We start from the raw sequence: 21518 nt of genomic DNA on the forward strand, positions 1-21518 counted from the left end.
GTTGTCGCTTTTACTGATGTAGATTCATCAGTATCATCGTATTCCTTCGAAGGACTATCACTGAACGTATATCAAGTAAGTTACTATATGGGTAGAGTGACACAGACTGAAAGAGACCGAGACATACATAGATACATACATACATACATACATACATACATACATACATACATACATACATACATACATACATACATACATACATACATAGAAAGAGGGTGAGAGAGAGTCGTGCATGTATACATGTAGGCAGGCAACTTTCCAATTTATAGGACATCAAGAACTCTCCATAATAAACGATTCGTTTTGGTGTTATCACTCCAGTATAGTTCCTAAGTGTAATCACTAAATATGTACCTGGTCACGTCTTTTTCACGTTTTCTAATGGTTGTACTTTAACTTTTATGACAGAGATATTTTGTGACTGTAGAAGCAGAGAGTGAGCTTGGATCAGTGTCTGTAAGTTCGGACGGAGTAATGGTCATCTCTGATGGAGATTCACTGACAGATACTTACGTGTATGACGGTCTTTCCTGTTATGAACTAATAGGTGAGTATAAAAGCTTCCAACCATAATGGTGACAGTAGGCTAATATACACATAATACATTTTTCCTTATGCAATAACAGTTCGGTTGCATCTTCTCACAAGATTTCTGTCAACGTGTGCAGGCACTGAGGAAACTGCATTTATTTGTCACAATGTACATTAATGGTGTCTTCGCCATTTTTCTATAATTGCAGAAACAGTGAGTCTAAAGTGCTGGAAATATAGAAACAGTGAAAGTTTATCCCAGAAAAGATGAGGGAGCATTTCTACTTGATATTGATTGCAACGCAGTTATTTTCTTCTTAACATTTTGCCAAAATCGTTATCCTCATTTTGCGTAAACTTTTTTTTATTTCTAGGTTCAAATTACACTGCTATTGGTGACAGTATTCATCATGACTACGATAGAAGGAAGGCATGTTTAGATGACATAAATTTCCAGGCCTCAGTCACCACGGTCAACGCTCATTGGACTATCTCCGAGAACATGACTGATTACATCACTGAATTGAAATGGGCGTTACAAAGTGAGCTTATTCAAAACAGGTAAAAAGTCAAAAGTGGCAGTAGAGTTGAGAGGTTTCTACATGATTTAAACACGAGCACCTGGTTTGTCAAATGCGGAGAGTTTAATAAGCCACAGATGAATTCGGGTTATTTCAAGAATATCTGTGTTTAAAGTAACTTACTAAATTGATTTTCTTTATTTCATGCTTCTTTGAAATTGTAATAGTGTTGAAGTTTGGGATTACGTCGTCGATTACAAACCTGTGCATAGAGAGAGTGACATCCGGGTAACGGGTATGAAGTTGAGACCAGGCAGCCGTTACCGTTCAATCATAAAATTTTGTCATCCAGCCGGATGTTTCCAACCTATTGCGAGCAGTGGATTCTGGGTAACTCCGTACCCACCGGTATCATTTGGAATTGATGAAGTCATCTATGAAAGGTAAAGTAATGTAGTAATCTTTGTATGGAATGAATTGATCTGCTTGCGATAGTATAGCGGCGTTTATGGACCGTGATTTTGTCATTTTATATGAAAATTGTTTTCTTCGAGACTGCATCAATTTACGCTTCAATTATTTTCTGCAGTGCCATGAGAGAACTGAGCTTTACGTGGAAATCTTTCAAACAAGAAGAGTTAGACGATGGTGTTACTGAGGATGCAATTGATTACTATGAATGGAGCATTAATGTTGCAACATCTGATGAAGAAACACCGGACGGTCACCTGATATTACCATGGGAACGGATTAATGCAACGCCCATGTCGGATCAAGTACGTTTTTATTTATTATATGAAGAAACTTAGTCGTATGGGTCGATGCTTTTGACAGTTAAAATGTTTGATATCGCACATTGATGATATATAAATTGACAGCGACAAAGAATCCCTAGGGCAGTGTTTCTGGGGTATGGATTATAATCATCGTATAATTAGGTGGTTGGAACATGAGTGCCCTAGGTTTGATTTTGCAATAGAACACCGCCAACAAGACGAGCAAGAATACTTGTGACAGTATGTACTTCCATTTTAGCTACATCCGTCCGGACGCAAATGGGAGTTTATTGTCTTCAGTATTATTTAAGGCTAATTTTGTCTAGTTTTGTCTATAAAACTTACGCTGGGAGTTCCAGAATATATGTATGTCACACATTCGTTTGTTGTAATTCCTTATTAAAAGTTACACTACGCCACAACACTCGCGGCAGAACTTGACTTCAGCGATTGTCTCCGACTTGGATTGCGTGGATACAACAAGGCGGGACTCAGCTCTACAGTTCACAAAGAGATAAAAGATTGCAGTGTGGTTGGTCACATCACAAAGAACGTTGTTATCGACGCTGTAGGAGAATACGACGATGAAATCGACGATGTTAGGTATTTTTGAGTCATAAACGTTTCTAACAATTAAAATAAGGAATTGTAAAATCCAGGGTGAACGCTGCACAATTCCTTAAAATCATTGAAGTTATCACTGAATTGTCTTCACTACCACTGACATTTTCTTGTTGTTTCTTTTGTTCACAATTAATTACCATTCTCACTATCTCCATTCCTAATCGACAATCATTACTATGTCTTATTGCCATCAAACGACTTTGCTGTTGTTTGTTGTTAAACAGGGATGTGGAACTCTTAGAAGATTCAGAATGGAAAAGTTCAGATGCTGAGTACACCCGTTCAAAGCACAAGCTTTCTGCAGTGTGGCCAAGCCTTGGACATGGAAATTTCAGCTGGAAAGTCATCTCTGATCAAACTTTGGACCGTTACGCATATCAGAAGCCGGAGCAACACATAGATTACGACTCTTACGAATGCTCTTCGCCGGATGTGGAGGCCTGTGGTGAAACAAATGTGAGTGAACTATTGTATTTTGACTCAGTAGCAATATGACAGAAATTTATTCCTGAGAAATAAATTGTCATCAAATTGTAATGGTCTGTTTTTTTCCTATTCATACAGTCGCAGTATGTTAATGTCGATGGCCTTCAACTACAACATGGCTGGCGTTACTACATCTGCATGTATGCAAATGAAACAGTGACGTATCGTGGCAACATCAAAGTTATTCTACCGGAAGAATCAGCCTGCTCGGATGGAATCGTCGCTGACCATACCCCGCCCACTATTGGTGCAGTGAGAATTGGCAGAGAGAATCAGTTATATCAGGTAGTTTATAAGCCAATTTCTTACGATCTATATAAAATCTGAAAGTCGTGCAAATAACGTCTGAAGGCACCCAACATAGACTACGTAATTTTATGTTTCCTAACGAAATAGAATTGAATATGAACTCAACATGATTATGAATTTAAGCGCAACTTGACTTTTCTATTTTGTGCAATATGATGTCATCTGTTCTTACTTAACGTTTTTCATTTCGCATCTAAAGACTTCGAGTTCTGAACTTATCGTTCACTGGGAAGGATTCTACGATGTTGAGGAACACGGGAGGACATCTCACGGCACCGGAATTAAGAAATACGAAATCGCACTAGGTACGATATTGCCTTGAATTGTAGTTGAATGAAAATTCTACTAACAAAATAGCGGTATTATTAAAATTGCTCTGATACTTCAGTTTTTGCATTAACCTGTCTCAACATATTGCATAAAATACCAGTTGCTGATTCTTACATTGATGGTGGAACGTTTGTAATTACCTGGTATAATTTTCTATGGTAGGTTCATTTCCCGGTGGCGTGGACGTGCAAGATTACCAATCCGTTGGAATACTGAACTGGATTGTAGTTACCGGTCTTAATCTTCAAGGAGGCCTCGCATACTATGCCACTGTCAGAGGTTTGCTTGATTCCATTGTAATGTCGACTGCATAATTTATGACCATAAATCCATACTTGACTGGAAAAAACTGATTGGTACATTGAAACATTGAAAACTTCTTTTTGAAAATTATTAAATCATTGAAGGATACGTGAATACACCTTAACATAGATCAAATAATAACTTAAAAACGTACATGTAACATAGCAGAGACGTTAGTCACTTGTGAAATAGTGATCACGCACATGTATCATTTCACGTCAAAACGAATGGCCATTTTACATCTGATATAGTGGCGGACATTTTACATTGTTCTAATCTTAATCTTAATCTTTATTTCTGATATAGCACATTATATTAAACATAATCTCAGTGCGCTTTACACTTCGATACAGCTACGGACTACGTTGGGTTGACATCCGAAGCTGTTTCCGTCGGCATTACGGTTGACGTCTCTCCACCCGTGATGTCAGACAAATCAATAGACCTGGGCGGTCACTTCCTTACCTCCACGTCATCCATAGCGGCAACATGGATGGGTTTGTTTACTGATGACGAAAGCGGTATGCCTTTCTACCATATTTAAACTAGAGATTTTCTTTGTTGCATTTGATAAACCAGTAATCAAATGGTTAAGAAAACAGTAATACAATTACTACACGCATGAAATATCATGGTCATGCTTGACATGTGTAGATATAGTCATAATTGTCGAATGTTCTGTTGCTTAATTTTTGACGGTACATTTGTAATGAAATAAGTAATGTGAAAAACCACAACGACAAAGTTAGACACTTATGCTCTGCGAGTAGATTGTACCAACGACGACACACTGACTGATGCAAATGGTAATAGGCCTATGAGACATTTAATTGTTGAGTTTCCATTATGTGAAGGGATTTTTGAGTACGAATGGTGTGTAGGTTCAAATCCTTACCATTCGGACGTGTATCCATGTACAAGTACGGAACAACAGCCAAGCGGCCAATCAAGACGAGGATCTTGAACTAATTGAAGGTCACGTTTACTATGTAATGGTCAAGGTATGTTGACAAAAGAGAGTTTTCCCGGAGATGAATATTGGTAATTCATGCACAGGTAGTTTGCGTAGTTTTTTAAAGAATAATATAAATAGATCTCTGAGAATGAAGTGATTTATTCGGTGAACTTCTGTAACGGAAGTCATTTTACAACTTAAAAACACCATGATCCATATGCCACGCTTAGAGGAACAAAACAATGCATGTGTATTATATTATATAAGTCGCCATTGCAATTATATGATAGTGATAAAGTCCATATCGTAGGATTGTGGTTGAATTATTTTGTACATTTGTCAACCAGTTTTTCGAATGCATAGCAATTCGTTTTATACTTAAGTCCGTTAACAGGGATTAGATGTCAATACGCCACTCTTTCAGTAGGTAGACGGAATAATTTCGGTAAAGAAAATAAAAGCAAATCATTTCGCCATGACTTACTATGCTCGGTAATATTGTGACCTCCCTCATCATTATCTGAATTACTCTGGGATATTATCATGTATAAAAGTGCAAATGACTGTTATATATTTGATATAAAGGCCTACAATGGAGCTGGGCTTTCGACCGCTGCCGTATCATGGGGTGTGTTGGTCGATGCATCGCCACCTTACGATGGTTTAGTGTATGACGGAGATGAGAAGAAAATAGATAAGGATTACCAGGTACGTCGTCGTTTCAAGTAGACAATAGTAAAATGTTGTGATATATGGTATTTTAAGTGGCAAGTCATCAAATGACTATGGCGTATTACTACTCAAAAACTCAGGGGAAGTATGATTGACAGTAACAATCATTTCGTACACAAGTTGTAATATCTGCCAGAAAGCTAAATATTGCGGCATAGATATATTTGCATAGGAAAAGGTTTGCTTATGGAAGAAATCAATCACAACTTCGAGATATATATATATATATAATTGTCATAGCGCTATGCATCTGAATCAATACTAAAATTTCAAAATATTGATAAGTGATGACAATACAGCAAAGGTGAGTTCTCAGCCTGTTAATTGTATGCTAGATCACTCATTTACGACCATACTTTCTATACATCTACTGTGTATGATATCTTTGGTTTGCTCCACTAATTGTTAACACTTAAAGTAGAAAAACTGTTCCTTGCATTGTTAATTTTTCATACACATTGACTTTTTGACTTTTCGCCAGACTCACTTGGACTACCTTGCAGTACACTGGGGTGGTTTCTACGATCCACATTCTTCCATCACTGGATATTCATTGCAAATCGGAACTTGTTTGAATTGTGACGATGTCATGAAAGAAGAAGACGTTGGGTATTCTTTCGGTAAAAGCGGCAAATTAACTAGCATTGATAACTGTAAATCGTTATTGCCAAAACTTGTTTCAGATGAGGCTGAAGTAATACTTCGTTTATTATAGAATTAACAAATTTGATCCAGGGCAAAGGCTGTAAAAGCTGTATGTACATGTCAAACTTAAATGAAAGGTCTATATATCTGTACATCAGAATATTTGCCATCATGAAAGTGTATAATTTTTGCCTAATATAATAAATGTACATATTTCTGAAAAAATCCACTTTTGACTACACTTTTAGAAATGAGAATCTCAAACCTCAACTTGGAACCTGGTTCGAGGTACTATGCAACAGTCACTGCATGTAACGCTGCTGGACTGTGTACGACTGTAACGTCTGATGGTATCATACCAGATAACTCTCCACCCATTGCTGGCAAAGTGTACGACGGAGTGAGTCACGGAGACCAGGATTTCCAGTTTTCAAGGTATATAAGCAAAGACGCTTCACGTCCATGATCTCCGTTTAGAAGGCGATGATGATTCCACAAGTTAACATGAAAAAACATTTACTTTTAAGCAAAAGATGCCGTTATTTTGATCGTATTGAACATATTGGTGTCTACATTTATATTGTTTGTTATTCCTGTGTTGTGCCAATTCATAAGTCTCTGCCTGGCGCTTCAATGACAGGAAATTCAGCCATTATGTACAATGAACACACAATATGGTTTCTCGATTTATATAAACATAATAACATGAATGTGGATACATCTTTTCATAAGTTTGCTTTTTCTCAAAATAATATGCAATCAACTTTGCTTGATTCTAGGACATCACTGTCGGCTCACTGGTATAATTTTCACGATCCTCATTCTCAACTTTCACACTACGAGCTTCGTGCAGGAACGACACTCGGCGGTGACGATACTTTACCAAGGACTAGACTTCACCTGACAGAGAAGGCATTTACATCGAAGTTACCCAGCCAGCTACAAGTAGCCACTCCGATTTATGTGACCGTTACAGCATACAATAAAGCAGGTACATAGGCCGATGTCTTATCACAGTGGTTTGCGTTGACCGGTCGGCATAATGAACCAGACATAATGTCAAAACAGAAGTGTTGTCAACACTGACAGCCGTAATTATCAGCTAAGCGGTGTTATCAGTCAGTTACAAAGAAATCAACTCTGCAAAAGTGGAAACATTGTCTAGCATGTGGCTAGACAAATGTCGGTATTTTGATTCAATTAAAAGGGAAAATGTGTCCTTGCCCAGATCATCTAGCAGCTGGACAAAAACTCGGAAATGTTACAGTACACATTCTTCAATTACATTACAATATCAGGCAGCTATTCAGTCACATTAACCATACTTACTTTCTCAGCTGACTTAGAAGAATATGGTTCATACTAAGTGATCGCATTTGCTAAAACGATTCGAAAAAAATGTAGTTAATCAATTTAGCATTCCTTAATCATTTGATGTGACGTTTTGTAATAGCTCTTTGTCGGACCTGTCCTTTTAGTACATTTTATAAACAGTATATACGTCTTATGTATTGGTCGTATTTTTTTTCTGCGGTGTTTTTTTCTGATGAATTGCGCATCATTACGATAGCGGCGGCGACGATGACGATAATGATGATGACGATGGCAACGTCATAAACACTTTTCGTAACATTTCGTACATCGTCGAACGTAGCTACTAGTAACTTACAACGGCCGATAACTAAACATACAATAAACCTGTTACAACGGCCGATAACTAACATACAATAATCTGTCATTTGATTTCAGGCCTTTTTACTGAACAGTCGTCTAATGGGGTTATCGTCGACGTCACTCCGCCTACGCTGATTAAGAAGCCAAAATTTGATAGCACCATGGGATCAATATTCAATGGAACTCAGGTACAACATGCATCGTGGCCATATTTTGTTTTCAAGAACTACTGTCTAGTTATTAGATGAGAATTTATTTATTTTCAATGTTTATCTAAAGTTTGTAGTCGATAGAGTTGTGAGGCAGTTGATGTACTAACTGAAGGGAGTATACACAAGTGTAATTATCAAAGACTGGAACTGCGTGTGCAAGTTTGAAGTCAAAGATAATAAGGGTGAAATCTTACGGTGAATGTATGCTCATGAACCATTCCAGAAAAACATGTTGTTATCCATTTCAACACTTGAGACTGCATTTACTGCAATTGGACGTTATATATATATATCTGTTTCGTATGTAATATATCCTGTTTTTGAGGACAGCAGTCAATTTAAAACGAAATTTAACAGTAAAATAATTACTTTCTTATTCCGTCACAAATTAAGGTGTTGCAATGCATCAAATTTCGTTACACAAGAAGAAGCTTCGCGGGTAGAATTCACAGCATGTCTGAGAAAGTTGTGAGATATGTTGAAGTCACTGAATTAAATTTAGATTCAGCTCGTCGGTCTTTAATCACTGTCTCAGTTAAATCTACCATATTGACCTCTCTGTATATATACAATAGGTATGGGTTTCGCTACTCACGGTATCATGGGAGTTTTACGATCCTGACAGTCCGATAGAAACTCAGCTGCTGTCTGTCTCCACTCATCGCCAGTCTGATATTACTGTGCCTTCAGTAAAGGTAACACCTTAGTTTTTTAACACTGCATTCCGAGGTTTACATCTTTCATCCAAAATGTATGCTGTGAAAAGGTTTTAATTTGTCATCGCACAGCGGAAAAACCAATTTATATGATCAAAGTCCGTCATATTCCTCTCCCAATCTTGCGTATTATTGTGAATGTAAATGAGAAAAATTGCAAGTAGGTTTTGTCCGACTTATGCTGTAAAAAAGCCGACATCACGATGCCAGGTAATTTATGTGTACTGTAGGGATTTTCTCAACATCGCTTGCTGGTCAAGACACCCGTCAAGGTGTTACTAACCAACATGTGTAATATTTGCATATATGAAAGAAAAACTAAGCAATCGTTCTATGCGCAGATTTTGAGTAATGACAGGACAAAATACACCAGCCCCTCTTGGCCTGTGTAGGCACATTTGACTACATTCTGATTATACACAGGTACAAGGCAATCTTCATCAGTACACGTTCACCAACCTGTCACTGCAAGCTGGTAACACCTACTATGTCCACGTGATAGCATGCAATGCAGCTAAACTGTGTACATCCAGCGACACGGACGACATCTTGGTAAGACGATCTTTTAATTGATACTTCATAATACGTCAGTATGTATCACGTACTGTCTTTAACGGTTTAGTAGCAAAGGGTGGTAGAATTGTCAGTGCAAAGCAGCGTTTACCTGACTATAATAGCTATAAGCATTCTTAACTTCATTTCCAGGTTGATTCAAGCCCTCCAACTGTTGGCACCTTCGCTGTAGAGACCGACCACGCGGCTGGTTTAACGCGTCATCAGGAAGGCTGGATGACGTATCATCAAAGTCAGGGCCAAAACTCAGCAAATGTTAAACTAGCTTGGTTAGGATTTGCTGATATTCACACAGGAATAAGACATTACCATGTTGGAATAGGCAGTAGATATGCTTCATGGGATATGACTGGGGTAAGTGAGGCATCGGTGTATTAATTTGGTCGTGAAACACACATTGCTTCTTGCAGTATTTGAATCAATGCAAAACTCTTTCTGTCACATTTTAAAATCACTCTTTTATCATGTGGTATGCGACCTTCTGGTATGCTACCTGATATGATTATATATTGCAATTTCAACTGTCCGTAATGTGAATCATAGCATAATGGTGAAGCAAAAATTTTGATTGGATGTGTCCGTCGACATGTGTTTTGCCTTTTCCAAGTCTGTTGACGTCAAATCTCTCAAAAGGAAGCCTTTCACATCTTTGTACGTCTCTCTAAATATACTCTGTCTACCAAAGCCACTCGCTCTGATATACTTAATTCTGACATGCCTCGTTGCGGCTTAAATGATAAACTCGAAGTGACTTTGTGCAATATCTTGACCAATGACAAATTAATGTTGAGATAGGGGTGTTATTTGATTATTACATAAGGCCATAGCAAAAGTAACTATAGTGTTCCTAGAAGGTTATTGATACTCAGGATGAGGGGGCAACATGGACACAAGGCGTTTGATATGTGGCATTAACATACTTCTCAATCGTGTCATTGCCATGCAGCATATTACAGTACAAGTCCCTCACTCCAATGGGACTTCCCATTTCGACGAAGGTAGCGTACAAACGGCGATTATTGATATCAACAGAGACCTTGTTCCTGGAGAACACATTTATTGTACACTTTGGGCTGTCAATGAGGTAATTAGAATATATTCACTGAGACGATGTAAAGGACTTTTGCTCTCTATTTCTTTTTATCTATCAAATAAATCCTTTATCAAAGCGAATTTGTAATCTGAGAGTTCCTCACTTAATCTGGTACTTTGGTAAACAATACATATAAATCCATGTCACACTGTGAATCAATGAAGCAAGAAACTGATTGGATTCATTGGCAACAATCAAATTTTTTCAGTCGACTACCATTTCTGATGATTTTTCGAAGTGTCCGTTTATGATGGGTGATATGCTCCATATGATCTTTTGACAACATTTCAAAAAGTGTTCATTCGATCTTCGTTTCGATATCCACTTTTTCGTTCATATTACACAGGTTGGGTTACGGAGCTATGAAGCCCATGAAACATTTGTGGTGACAAAGTCTAATGACCATAGCGGGATTCTGTCATTACTAAGGCGATGTGAGATACAGACATGTCAGGGCGACTGCACATGCGCACCACAAAACCAACCATGCGACTATACTCCCGATGAATGCTTTGACGTCAAAGGTGGGATTGTATCAAGTCTTATACGCACTGCTAAGTTTTGTGATTAGAGTGATGAAGTATCGACGCCACGTTTAATAATTAAATCTCACAGTATGGCCGCTTTACCCTACTGCCTCACTCCATGATTACGTAACTTCCATTGACAGGAAATGGTCAGTACCAACAGGTTGAAATCTTCGATGTGATGGACTATAGAGACAAAGATTTGATGGGCGATGTCTACCAAGACGTCAACTTCACAGCTTCAAGATGTGCTGTAGCTGCGAGATGGAGAACATTGAATGACGGTAGGAAATCAACTGATGATCATGATGATGATGATGATGATGATGATGATGATGATGATGATATTGATGCTAACGATGATGATGATGATGATGATGATGACTGTTGTTGTTGTTGTTGTTATTGCTGTTGTTAATCTTGTTGCGTCCTTTATGGAATGATTGTATGAATCAAAGGTCACTCTGCAGATAGGCAAAGAGGGCCAAATAGACGGACTAATCGAGCCATGATTTTGTGATTATAGTATTATAGAATAATATATGAACAAAAGGCTACTTTGTTCATAACAGAGGCCATCGATTTCTTCTGACAGTGCAATTTATTCGATAGATAAAAACACATAAATCAATGATGTGTGATAGATATATTTAACTTGTTCGCCCTTCATAGGTACACCTATTCAACGTTATGAGTGGAGTGCTGGTAGCAAAGGCACGGCGCCCGGAACAGGGTTGTTAGATCCCGCGTTCGACAGAGTATGGCACGACGCTGGTCTTAACACCTTTGATGTGTTTACTGTTAAAGATAGTAAGTAAATCATAACTTTGCCTCATAGAACAATTTTTCATCGATCTTGAATCTATTTACAATGAAGGAGCAGGCAGAAATTCAGGTCAAAATATAATGTTCTCTATGTATTTCAGTATATCTGAATTCGAACTTGGAGTACGTTTTCTACGTCAAAACATGGTACGACGATATGAGGTACGCCATATTTACATCAGACGGAATAAAACCAGACAATACTCCGCCAGCGATATCAACGTCACGTAAGGTAGGAGTTGGATGATTCTAAAGAATGGTTGTATTTTGATTATTGGTCTGTTGTTTTAATCTTCATCTCAGCTGTATGTACTACTCGTTTCTTTCTTGATTTTCTTAACTGTGAATAGGTAAAGGATGTACTCGACCTCGATAACCTGATTGATGTCGACTTTTCGTCATCAAAAACATATATCGGAATATCATGGAGAAACGTCTTCTCAGATAGGGATTCTGATATCAGAGAATTCTCGGTGTCAATTGGAACACATGTTGGAGGTAGGTGCCACTTTATGACCATCAGATCTAGACCATATGATTTTCTTTCGTTTCGGATGTTGACGTCTGAATGAGGTATACAGGTAGATATTGTGAAACAACGCTTCCTACCCATACATGTATTTCAAGACAAATGCTCATGTTAGATCTATCCACCATTCTGTATTTCAGGTGAAGATGTCATATCTTACAGTACAAATACGCACCCACCAGATGAATACAAAGTGATGTTGACAAAGTTAAATCTTCAGCCAAGATTCAAGTACTACTCCAACGTCAAGGCTGTAAATAATGCTGGACTTACATCGATTGCATCGTCTGATGGATTCATGGTGAGAATATAATATTTTTATGTATTTTCTAACTTGTTGATAGTGTTCAGTGATTTTAGATCAGAATCATTGCGCTACATCATGATGGGTACAGTTATGTGCAAGTGCAGTTGCATTTAAAAAAATCTTGTTGATAAATATGATAACCTGTTACCTCTCTAGATTGATACAGCGCCACCAGAGGTCGGCGTGGTGCATGATGGTCTCGGAATTCACGACTCAGGATATCAAAACTCCAGTACTATTGTAGCTGCGTCGTGGCATGGTTTCTCTGACTTGCAGTCATCAATTCATCATTACATGTGGTGTGTTGGTACCACGCCTGGAGCTGAAGATATTCTTGCATGTAAAAACGTTGGACTTCATCTTTCAATGATGACACCGATTGAGCACAGATTAAACTCAGGTGATGAAATGTTTTGATTAAAGTTAAGTGGTTGTTCTCCGCCGTGTATTAGCTGAACCGTGATTCAAAAGTTATTGCCTTTACGGTTGTCTTCGCCTTGGTGTGTTTTCAAGGTTATTGTATTTTAACATTTGTGTGTGTGCCAATTTCGTGTAGACTGAGATTGGAAAAACTATATTAAACACAACCGTTCTAGTTTACGCAAAAAAAAGATTTTGCACAAGTATCGAAAATGCTGCGAGAGAACACGTAGAAATGTGAAATATTGCATTGAAACCAAGCGAAAACTGGTATGTAATGTCCCTAAAAACCAAATCAAACATTCCCACTGCCATGGATGCGGAAATTCATTTTGTTGGGTAAAACGTTTCGTTACTTAACGGTAACATAATTATCGAGTTATTTTTCTGACTTACAGGTCAAAGTTACTTTTCAAAGGTCACTGCTGTCGATGCTGCCGGCCTCCAGTCCGAACCATCCTTTTCAAATGGTATCACCGTGGATACGACAGCACCAGAGGCAGAGGAAACAGTCCTCGATGGGACGAACTTAATCAGTAATCCTTCCTTCGAAGAATTTGAAACAGGCGATAGTCAAATTGGCAACGACACAGATTGCAATGATCCAGAAATACTGATCTGTCTGCCAACAGCATGGCAGGTGCAAGGAACAGGACATGTTTTCACTGGTACTGATGCGAATGCAAACTCTGGTAATGCCTTTATGAACATCTATGGCAGCGTATCGCAGACGGTCGTAACCACAGTTGGCGGAAAGTACAAAATTTCATTCTATGCAAGTCATTTGCCCGGATCGACCACTTCACTTCTGTCACAAGAAGGATACATTCGCGTTCCCGGCGTTGATCGAGTGTTCAAATTATTTCAAAAAAGTGCCAGGACTCAGAGTCAGCTGGACTGGTATGAACATGTTTATTACTTCATTGCTACGTCAGAGATTTCAAGTGTTACTATCGGATCCTTTGGAGAAAAAAGTGGTAAGTAAATCTACTTTTGAATTGATTATCTCTGAAGAGCCTTGCTTAACAAAAACTATTTTTTGAATACACTAAAACTGAGATACTTGTAAAATCTTACGATTCATCGCACATGTGTTTTTAAAAGCTTGATACGCATATACACATATAGGTGCTTGCATTGGAAATCACTTTAGGTACAGGATTATATCAAATATCTGAGATGCATAATTAGCTGAATTTCGGTCTTTTGTCGAATTTCTTCAATTGTTTAAAGTTACAATTTGGTGTCATACGGCAGCTTTTCCATAATATTATGTTTCCACACAATATATTTTCAATGATGCTGACAGCAGTGAACTACATGTCGACCATCCACGCTAAAATCAATTATTTTTTATTCCCCTTCAGGTATTTCACTAGATGACGTATACCTTTATCTCTTGCACTCAACCTCTAAACAAGAGAGTAGCGAATCACCCGATCCCGTCCATGTGCATCTGCGTACAGATGGAAAGGAATTTTCCATGCATGCAAGCTGGGATATCACAGATCCAGAGAGCCCTGTAGTAGACTATATGGTCGCTATAGGTACTATTAAAGGTAATACAGCAAAACCAGCAGTGTGCTACTGTTCATATGAACATTCGTATAGCTCAACTCTTTAACAACAATAATAACATTCCAACCCAAGTCTCCAAATGTTGTAAAAATCTTACCATGGTAGTACAAGAAAACCTATATGTGTACCGTATAATTGCGAGATGTTAATGAATTTCCTAACTGCTATGAAGTTTATAAAACATTTCTAGCAAACAAATCATTGGTCCTTTAGTATTAATAAACCTAATATTTGTTTCAAACATTAATTCTTGTTTTTCAATTGTTTTAGGAGGAACACAATTGCAAGAATTTCGATCTGTAGGTCGGTCGTCCCAAGTATCTGTCAATGACCTTTCATTGACCCATGGTTTACCACTTTACGTCACTGTGATGGCAAAGAATGCCGCTGATCTGACTGCAGTGTTCTACTCTGAACCTATCATGGTTGACACCACACCTCCAGACATTTGCTGTATAGGGGTAAGTTGGCTCAGCTTCATGGTGCAAGCAGCGAAAGGTTACAGCCTCTATTGATAATTAGAAAAAAAGGAGATAGTAAGATATTTTAGGATGAAAAGTACGTGTATACAACATTATGAAGATAATAAACATAAATTGGGATGATAAGACAAATATATAACTTTTGGGTCATTAACGACATTAAAGGACAGATATCAAACCGATTGCAGTTAAAACTGTGTACATTTGTCGTACGATGTACCCTGTGTGTACTTCAAGATGTATTATTGCTGTGAATTAATATTTTTGAGCCAGGCATTGCATACGTTGAACTCTTAATGAGTGTGTATAAAACTTAACAGGATGGTCCTAACCAGGATGAAGATCTCACTCACCAAACATCATCTGTGATCTCAGTGCATTGGAGAGTTAGTGACCCTGAGAGTGGAATTGAGTATTGTGAATGGGCTGTAGGTGAGTACCACATAAGATGAGCTTAACGTTTCACATAATGGCAAACACTTGTTTTGGATAGGAATATGCGCAGTTTCAGTGAGGAACATTTAACATCTCTTGCAAATGCAAAAACTCCTCGATGGTGAAAGGTGGTAATGATGATGGAAAAATCGCATCAGCACGACAGCTTTGTGGACCCTCATTTCGTTTAGCAAAGAATTAGAAGATCACCAAAAGTCCTCAAGTGCTTTCAAAGGCGACTATTTTGGTGATTTAATTAAAAAAAATACAATTTCGTATCTTGCGTCCCTCACCTGTAATGATCGGATGCCACCAACCTAAAGTTATTTGGAGTATGGTGTAAGGTATGACCTCTTTCTGAGTTGCACTGATGTTTTTCAAACAATAGAGGATGTCTTGCTACCTGCAGATTACATCCTGTTGCAAAGACCAAGATCTTCAGGAATAAAGTTTAACAGTTGACGATTTGCACAAGTAATTCGGAGATATTGAGACAAAAATAGACAACGGCATATTGCTTTCGTGTGATGTCATTCGCACTATAAAAACTGAAAATACATTATAGATAAAACATTGTATCTTTTATGAATGACATTACGAAATTTAACGTGCAGACAATTATCTTCACATTTCAACTCCGGCAGTACAGGATACAGGATACACGTAGTCATACAATCTACAATCCGACCTACAAATTTCCAAAATTCCTGCACTTCTGAGCACCAGCCATAACATGAATCAGAGAGTTGGTATAAAAGTTATATTGGAACTCCGTGTTGATACAAGCTCTACCAGAGTGGATCTTATTCAACATCAATGAAATGCCCATACTTTGAATAATATGGCTAAAATCTATCTGGAAAAATGCTATTCTACAAAGGGAATGGGGGTAATGATAGAAGGGAAAATGAGTCTAGGTGCGTGTGTATGTGTCTGTCTATATCTATCTTTATGTCTGTCTGTCTGCCTGCCTGACTGACTGACAGTCAGACAGTCACTCAGTTGTATGTCTGTGACTGTTGTGAGTGTTCGTATATGTGTCCCCTTTCAGTTCACATTTTGATGGGTATCTGTACCATGTTTTACAGGAAGAGCGCCATCATCTTCCACCCTGTCTCCCTTCACAAGAACAGAAACTTTGCATTCTGCTTCAGTAGATCTTGAAAATCTCATACATCATGCGGAGACTGTGTACTGCACCGTGCGATGTAAAAACTTTGTAGGGCTTTTCAGTGAGATGGTATCCAGTGGAGTCACCATCGTCAAGGAGGCACCTCACTCCCATGATGCAACGCTTCGTGTCGTTATTTCCTCCCCAACCATGTACGATGCACGGGAAAGCCATCAAACGGATGTGAATAGTATAAGTATTGCATGGGATGGATTTTCAGACTTGTCCGGCATATCCCTCTACGAGGTAAGAACTAACAGACATGATGATTTCTTGTTTTCTACATTACAAATTATAGAGTACGGAATGGAAGTAATTTAAACTCTGTATTTACAAAATGCTTTGTATGGAATTGTCCCTCCGAGCAGGTCATCGTGAGTCAACAAATGTAAACCTATTTTTCACTCCGTGTATTTCTTCCTCTCCAGAGTAATTTGGTGACGGATAAAGGAAGCACGTCACTGGGTTCCAGGATCGTCGGGGACAGAGGTGAAAACACTGCAGTGTTGACGGGTCTGGTTTTAAAATCCTACAAATCCTATCAAATACAATTACTGGCTGTTAACTACGGTGGATTTAAGAGTGAACCGGTCATATCAGATGTCACCATAGAAACGTGTCCACCGTATCTTACAGGTAATAACGAGTACAATGCATCCATTAAGGGAATGAAAACACTACGAAATATTATTAAGGGACGATTTTGTTTGGAGGCGGTGTGCAGATCATACTTGTTCGCTAACTTACAGTGACTTAATTTACTGATGTGATCGGTAAGAATTGCATAAACTATTTGAAAGATAGATAATGTATGGACTGGATTCATAAATCATGGAGCAGCGCGAGTCTAATGTTTGTGTCTAACAGAATAAGCAACTTTGATGCTCTTCTGAGAAATCAGATAAACAGCCTGAGACAAAGACTTTTGAAAAGTAGCAATGCAATTGTACGAAATGTATGTAAATCATTGTATTTCAACTCAGAGATGGTAAAGCACTGGAATAAGTTACTCTATGTTTAAATGTCTGTTTAAAAAGAAACCCATTGGATTATGTATGTAGATATAATCAATTTTTCTATCTTTTCAACCATAATTTAATTTTGTAACTGAATTTTCATACTATAGCCTTATTTGACTATTATATGGACGCTCAAGTCCGAAATAAAGATACAATAATAATAATAATAATAATAAATGATTCCGTTTTGTTAGTTAGGTGTTTAACGTAATTTTGACAACTAACATTATAAGCATGTTACAGATGCATATTCGCTAAAGTCATGATTGTTTCTAATTTTACCGTCCTCGTTAATCAGGTCACGACGTACACTATTCCTGGCCGGGCGAGGGCGCAGTACATGTAGACTGGACCAAACTGTTCATCAGCAACTCTTCTCTAACCTATGAGCTGTCAATCAGTTCGATACCTGGAGGAAGTAACATTTTGAAATGGTTTGAAACTCGCAGTCCGATTTATCAATTGACTGATGTAGATCCGTCGTTAAGATACTACCTTACTATTGTTGCTGCGAACGAGGCTGGGCTGTTTGAAATCTACAACACTGATTTTTCGTACTCATGAAGTTCCCCTCTAACTTGAGAAATATGCATAAAGAGTATAGCTGTCTCAAAGTTCACTTTTAAAAGTGGCCATCTACCCAAAATATGAGTTTTACGACAGAAACGACATTCATTTTCACATTCTTTGTTCGCTCACTTGTTCTTGTCATATTTTCTCGCTTTAAAACTGTATCCTGCTGATAAATGCTGTCTGGCAGTGCGCCTTCGAGCATATACATATATGCTAATTTTAAAGATGTTAGCTTTTGCTACAAAATTATTTTTTTCAGTTCTAGGTTTCCCGGAATTCTGATACTTTATCAACGGCAAACAGTGCATCTCATTTCGCAACAACTTTATACAAGTTGAAACCGTAAAAGCTATCACATTATATGACAATGGCAACGAAAACATTGTTATGTAGAATCACACCATGTAAGATAAAGCGTTTATCTATTTGTAGTGAATCTCAATTAGATAAAGCATAGGCTTATTTTTATTGAAATGCTCATGGATTTATAGTATAATGATATAAATTTGCTCATGTTATATTCATTTCGTCATGATGCATCCATAGAGGATCAGTATTCTCATATAGCCCAGTCAGATTTTTTACTTAAACGAGATTTAATGATCCCTTTGACTCTCAACTTTCTTTGTAATACTTCAATATGCATGCTAATGCTGTATAACGTGCATTTTAGTCGCTTCAGTACTTATGCTATTTTAGTAAATGGCGTCTTTTAAGTACAGGGAAGGATACATTTACGAAAATTGGAATTATTCTGTATGTTTATTCTTGCATTTCTCTCTGTCTCTCTCTGTGTCTCTGTGTCTCTCCGTCTTTCTCTCTCATATATTTACTTACAAACGCCACTCCATTCCTATTTTGACAGGAAACACGGCTATAGCTTTTTATAGTTTGTTTACACAAATCAGCGTACATTGTAGCAGTGATCATATTTTTAGGAATAAACCGTCCATTTGTGCTTTATAGATAGTCAATTAAACAAGGATACACCCCAAAATAAAAAAGTCTTTGTTTTAATTATCCTGTTGAATGCTCAGATTCAGTGGAGTCTCTTTATTTTATAAATAACGAGATATATAGGTTGATTGCAATTTACTCGTTATCTCCATGATACCACATCCTTGATATTGATGTGAAGACCCTGCAATACTGGACAGTTTAGGCGCAGTGTGCGGCAGGCATTTAGTTCATTGCTAGAAATCGATACCTTTCTAATAGTGTTACAAACAATACGAACCACGAACTCACGATTTGAGAAGTAAGAATATTTCATTACCTTTAGTCCTGGCACATTTAATGCCAGGAAATATCAACCGTTGTCATGAATAATATGTTGCATCGTGTAAACAATGTGTATGGCAGTTGATCTGCTGAGTTTCGTTTGATAAAACGTGGCTAACGGCCGATGTGGATAACTTGTGCACAGTGTCAAATAGTACATGAAGGGTGTCTCATTCATGATTTATTTTGAGTGATAAGCACAAATATATTTTTAAAAATTACATTACGTCATATACGCATATTTTTCATCGATGTAAGAAAAATGAAATCAAAACATTTATATGATATCCATTGTTAAATCTTCAATTGTTGTTTGCATATCTTAAATTGGCATCTTATGCGCATATTCCATGTGTCTGTGGCGTGTGAGGGCTGCTCGGCCTGTTTTACATGCTTGTCTTGTTGTCAATCCGAGATATTGCAGTGCACTTTGTCAAGACCAAGGTATAATGATGCAATGCTCCATTTTAAGTCATGTCAACATGAAATAAGAAATTAGAAACTGTCGGTCAAGCCAATACTTTGATGAGAAATCCAAGAAAATGTTGTCTTTATAAAAACCCCGTATGTAATAGACCTAAAATTGAAGTTTGCAAATTATTATAACAACTATGCTCTCGTCCATGTCGGGTTATTCGGGATTAAAGATGTTTCTCAATTGATTTTGAAGTTCGGTGAAAATAATATCAAGTTTTATTATCATAAAAACCATTGAACAACTTTCAAGTTAGTAGTGCTGCTGTGAGACCAACGTTGGTCAAACGTATCCTTAGGTGCGTTCACTTAAAAGTTTCGACCGGCCTGCATATATTCTAACGTGTTTCAATAATATAATTCTGTATTTTTGGTATTGATATCTAGTCTAACATTTAAAGGTTACCCAAGAAATTAGTGTCCTTTAACGCAATTATTGCCGCACATTTCTACTCGATTTGGACTATAACAATATGGTTGGTAGAAATACCAGCATTTGATCTACAACAAGGCTGAACTCGTTCACACAGATAAAATTCTAGCATTTGTATCCGGCATAGTTACGATACTCTATAAACGGCGAGACTCTTAGCATCAGTCTCTCACTCTAAGCAATGATAGACTCACTCTCAAAGATGTATTAGCGGCTGGGTCGTTAGGTCTAGCCATATGGTTACGTATTGAACAAGCTCCAGTTCTACATTATAACTCGTCAGTTCGAATGTTGCCTTTTTTTAGATTATCTATGACATGGTGGAGAATCCGCGCATCGATCCACTTTGTTCGCTTGAAATTTCAATATGTAAGTAAGTTTCAATACGACGGAGGTTAGAGAATATAATTGAACTTGGGTTTTCTGTGCGGATGAAATCACGAATATCTTGCATAAAGTGTTTAGATGCCCCAGTCACTTTCTTGAATTTCATGGGAATGCAAAACACCTGGCATTCCAGTTACACCAATACATTCCTTCTCAGCATTGAAAACACTATGAAACCTTGACCTAGATTCAAATTCTTACATGACCATGCAATAACGAGAGCAAATTAGGTAAAATAAATAAAAACGCATCATTTACGTTTTGTATTCTTCCAAAGTGTTGGATATATCCCCTTGTGATTATACGACTCTGAAATAAATATGCGATTATAAGGTGATGAGTATTTTTGTTGTTTAATTTTGTTTTATGTAGGGAATAGATTTCGTGATGATGTCGCCAGGGAAACATATCATATATTTTACAATTACTAATTCATTGAACAAGGCTCTGAATTGGGAAGTATCCATAGATGAAATTTTCAGATTAAACCCATCTTCCTCTCACATGAAGCTGGTAGAAGCAACATTGAGATGCAAGTATCATTACGTAATCATTGAAGCAGATTAAATAATAGCACTCATAGCTTTACAGATT

At 37.6% G+C, this 21518-nt stretch overlaps 1 protein-coding gene across 1 annotated transcript; it reads left to right on the forward strand.

Annotated features, from left to right (window-relative positions):
* The first annotated feature begins 4801 nt into the window (after positions 1 to 4801).
* On the forward strand, positions 4802 to 21261 carry LOC139145547 (uncharacterized). Its single transcript, XM_070716776.1, has 24 exons — positions 4802 to 4884; positions 5424 to 5546; positions 6052 to 6190; positions 6464 to 6650; positions 6995 to 7206; positions 7965 to 8077; positions 8677 to 8796; positions 9241 to 9369; positions 9523 to 9744; positions 10337 to 10474; positions 10830 to 11007; positions 11154 to 11294; positions 11683 to 11820; positions 11937 to 12067; positions 12186 to 12333; positions 12505 to 12665; positions 12828 to 13071; positions 13490 to 14068; positions 14459 to 14650; positions 14940 to 15130; positions 15472 to 15583; positions 16675 to 17003; positions 17186 to 17393; positions 18075 to 21261. The coding sequence occupies exons 1-24, from the start codon at positions 4876 to 4878 to the stop codon at positions 18338 to 18340; spliced, it is 4410 nt and encodes a 1469-aa protein (XP_070572877.1). The 5' UTR covers positions 4802 to 4875; the 3' UTR covers positions 18341 to 21261.
* Positions 21262 to 21518: the final 257 nt, after the last annotated feature.

Source organism: Ptychodera flava, chromosome 12 (assembly GCF_041260155.1).
Source record: "Ptychodera flava strain L36383 chromosome 12, AS_Pfla_20210202, whole genome shotgun sequence".
Classification (NCBI taxonomy): Eukaryota; Metazoa; Hemichordata; class Enteropneusta; family Ptychoderidae; genus Ptychodera; species Ptychodera flava.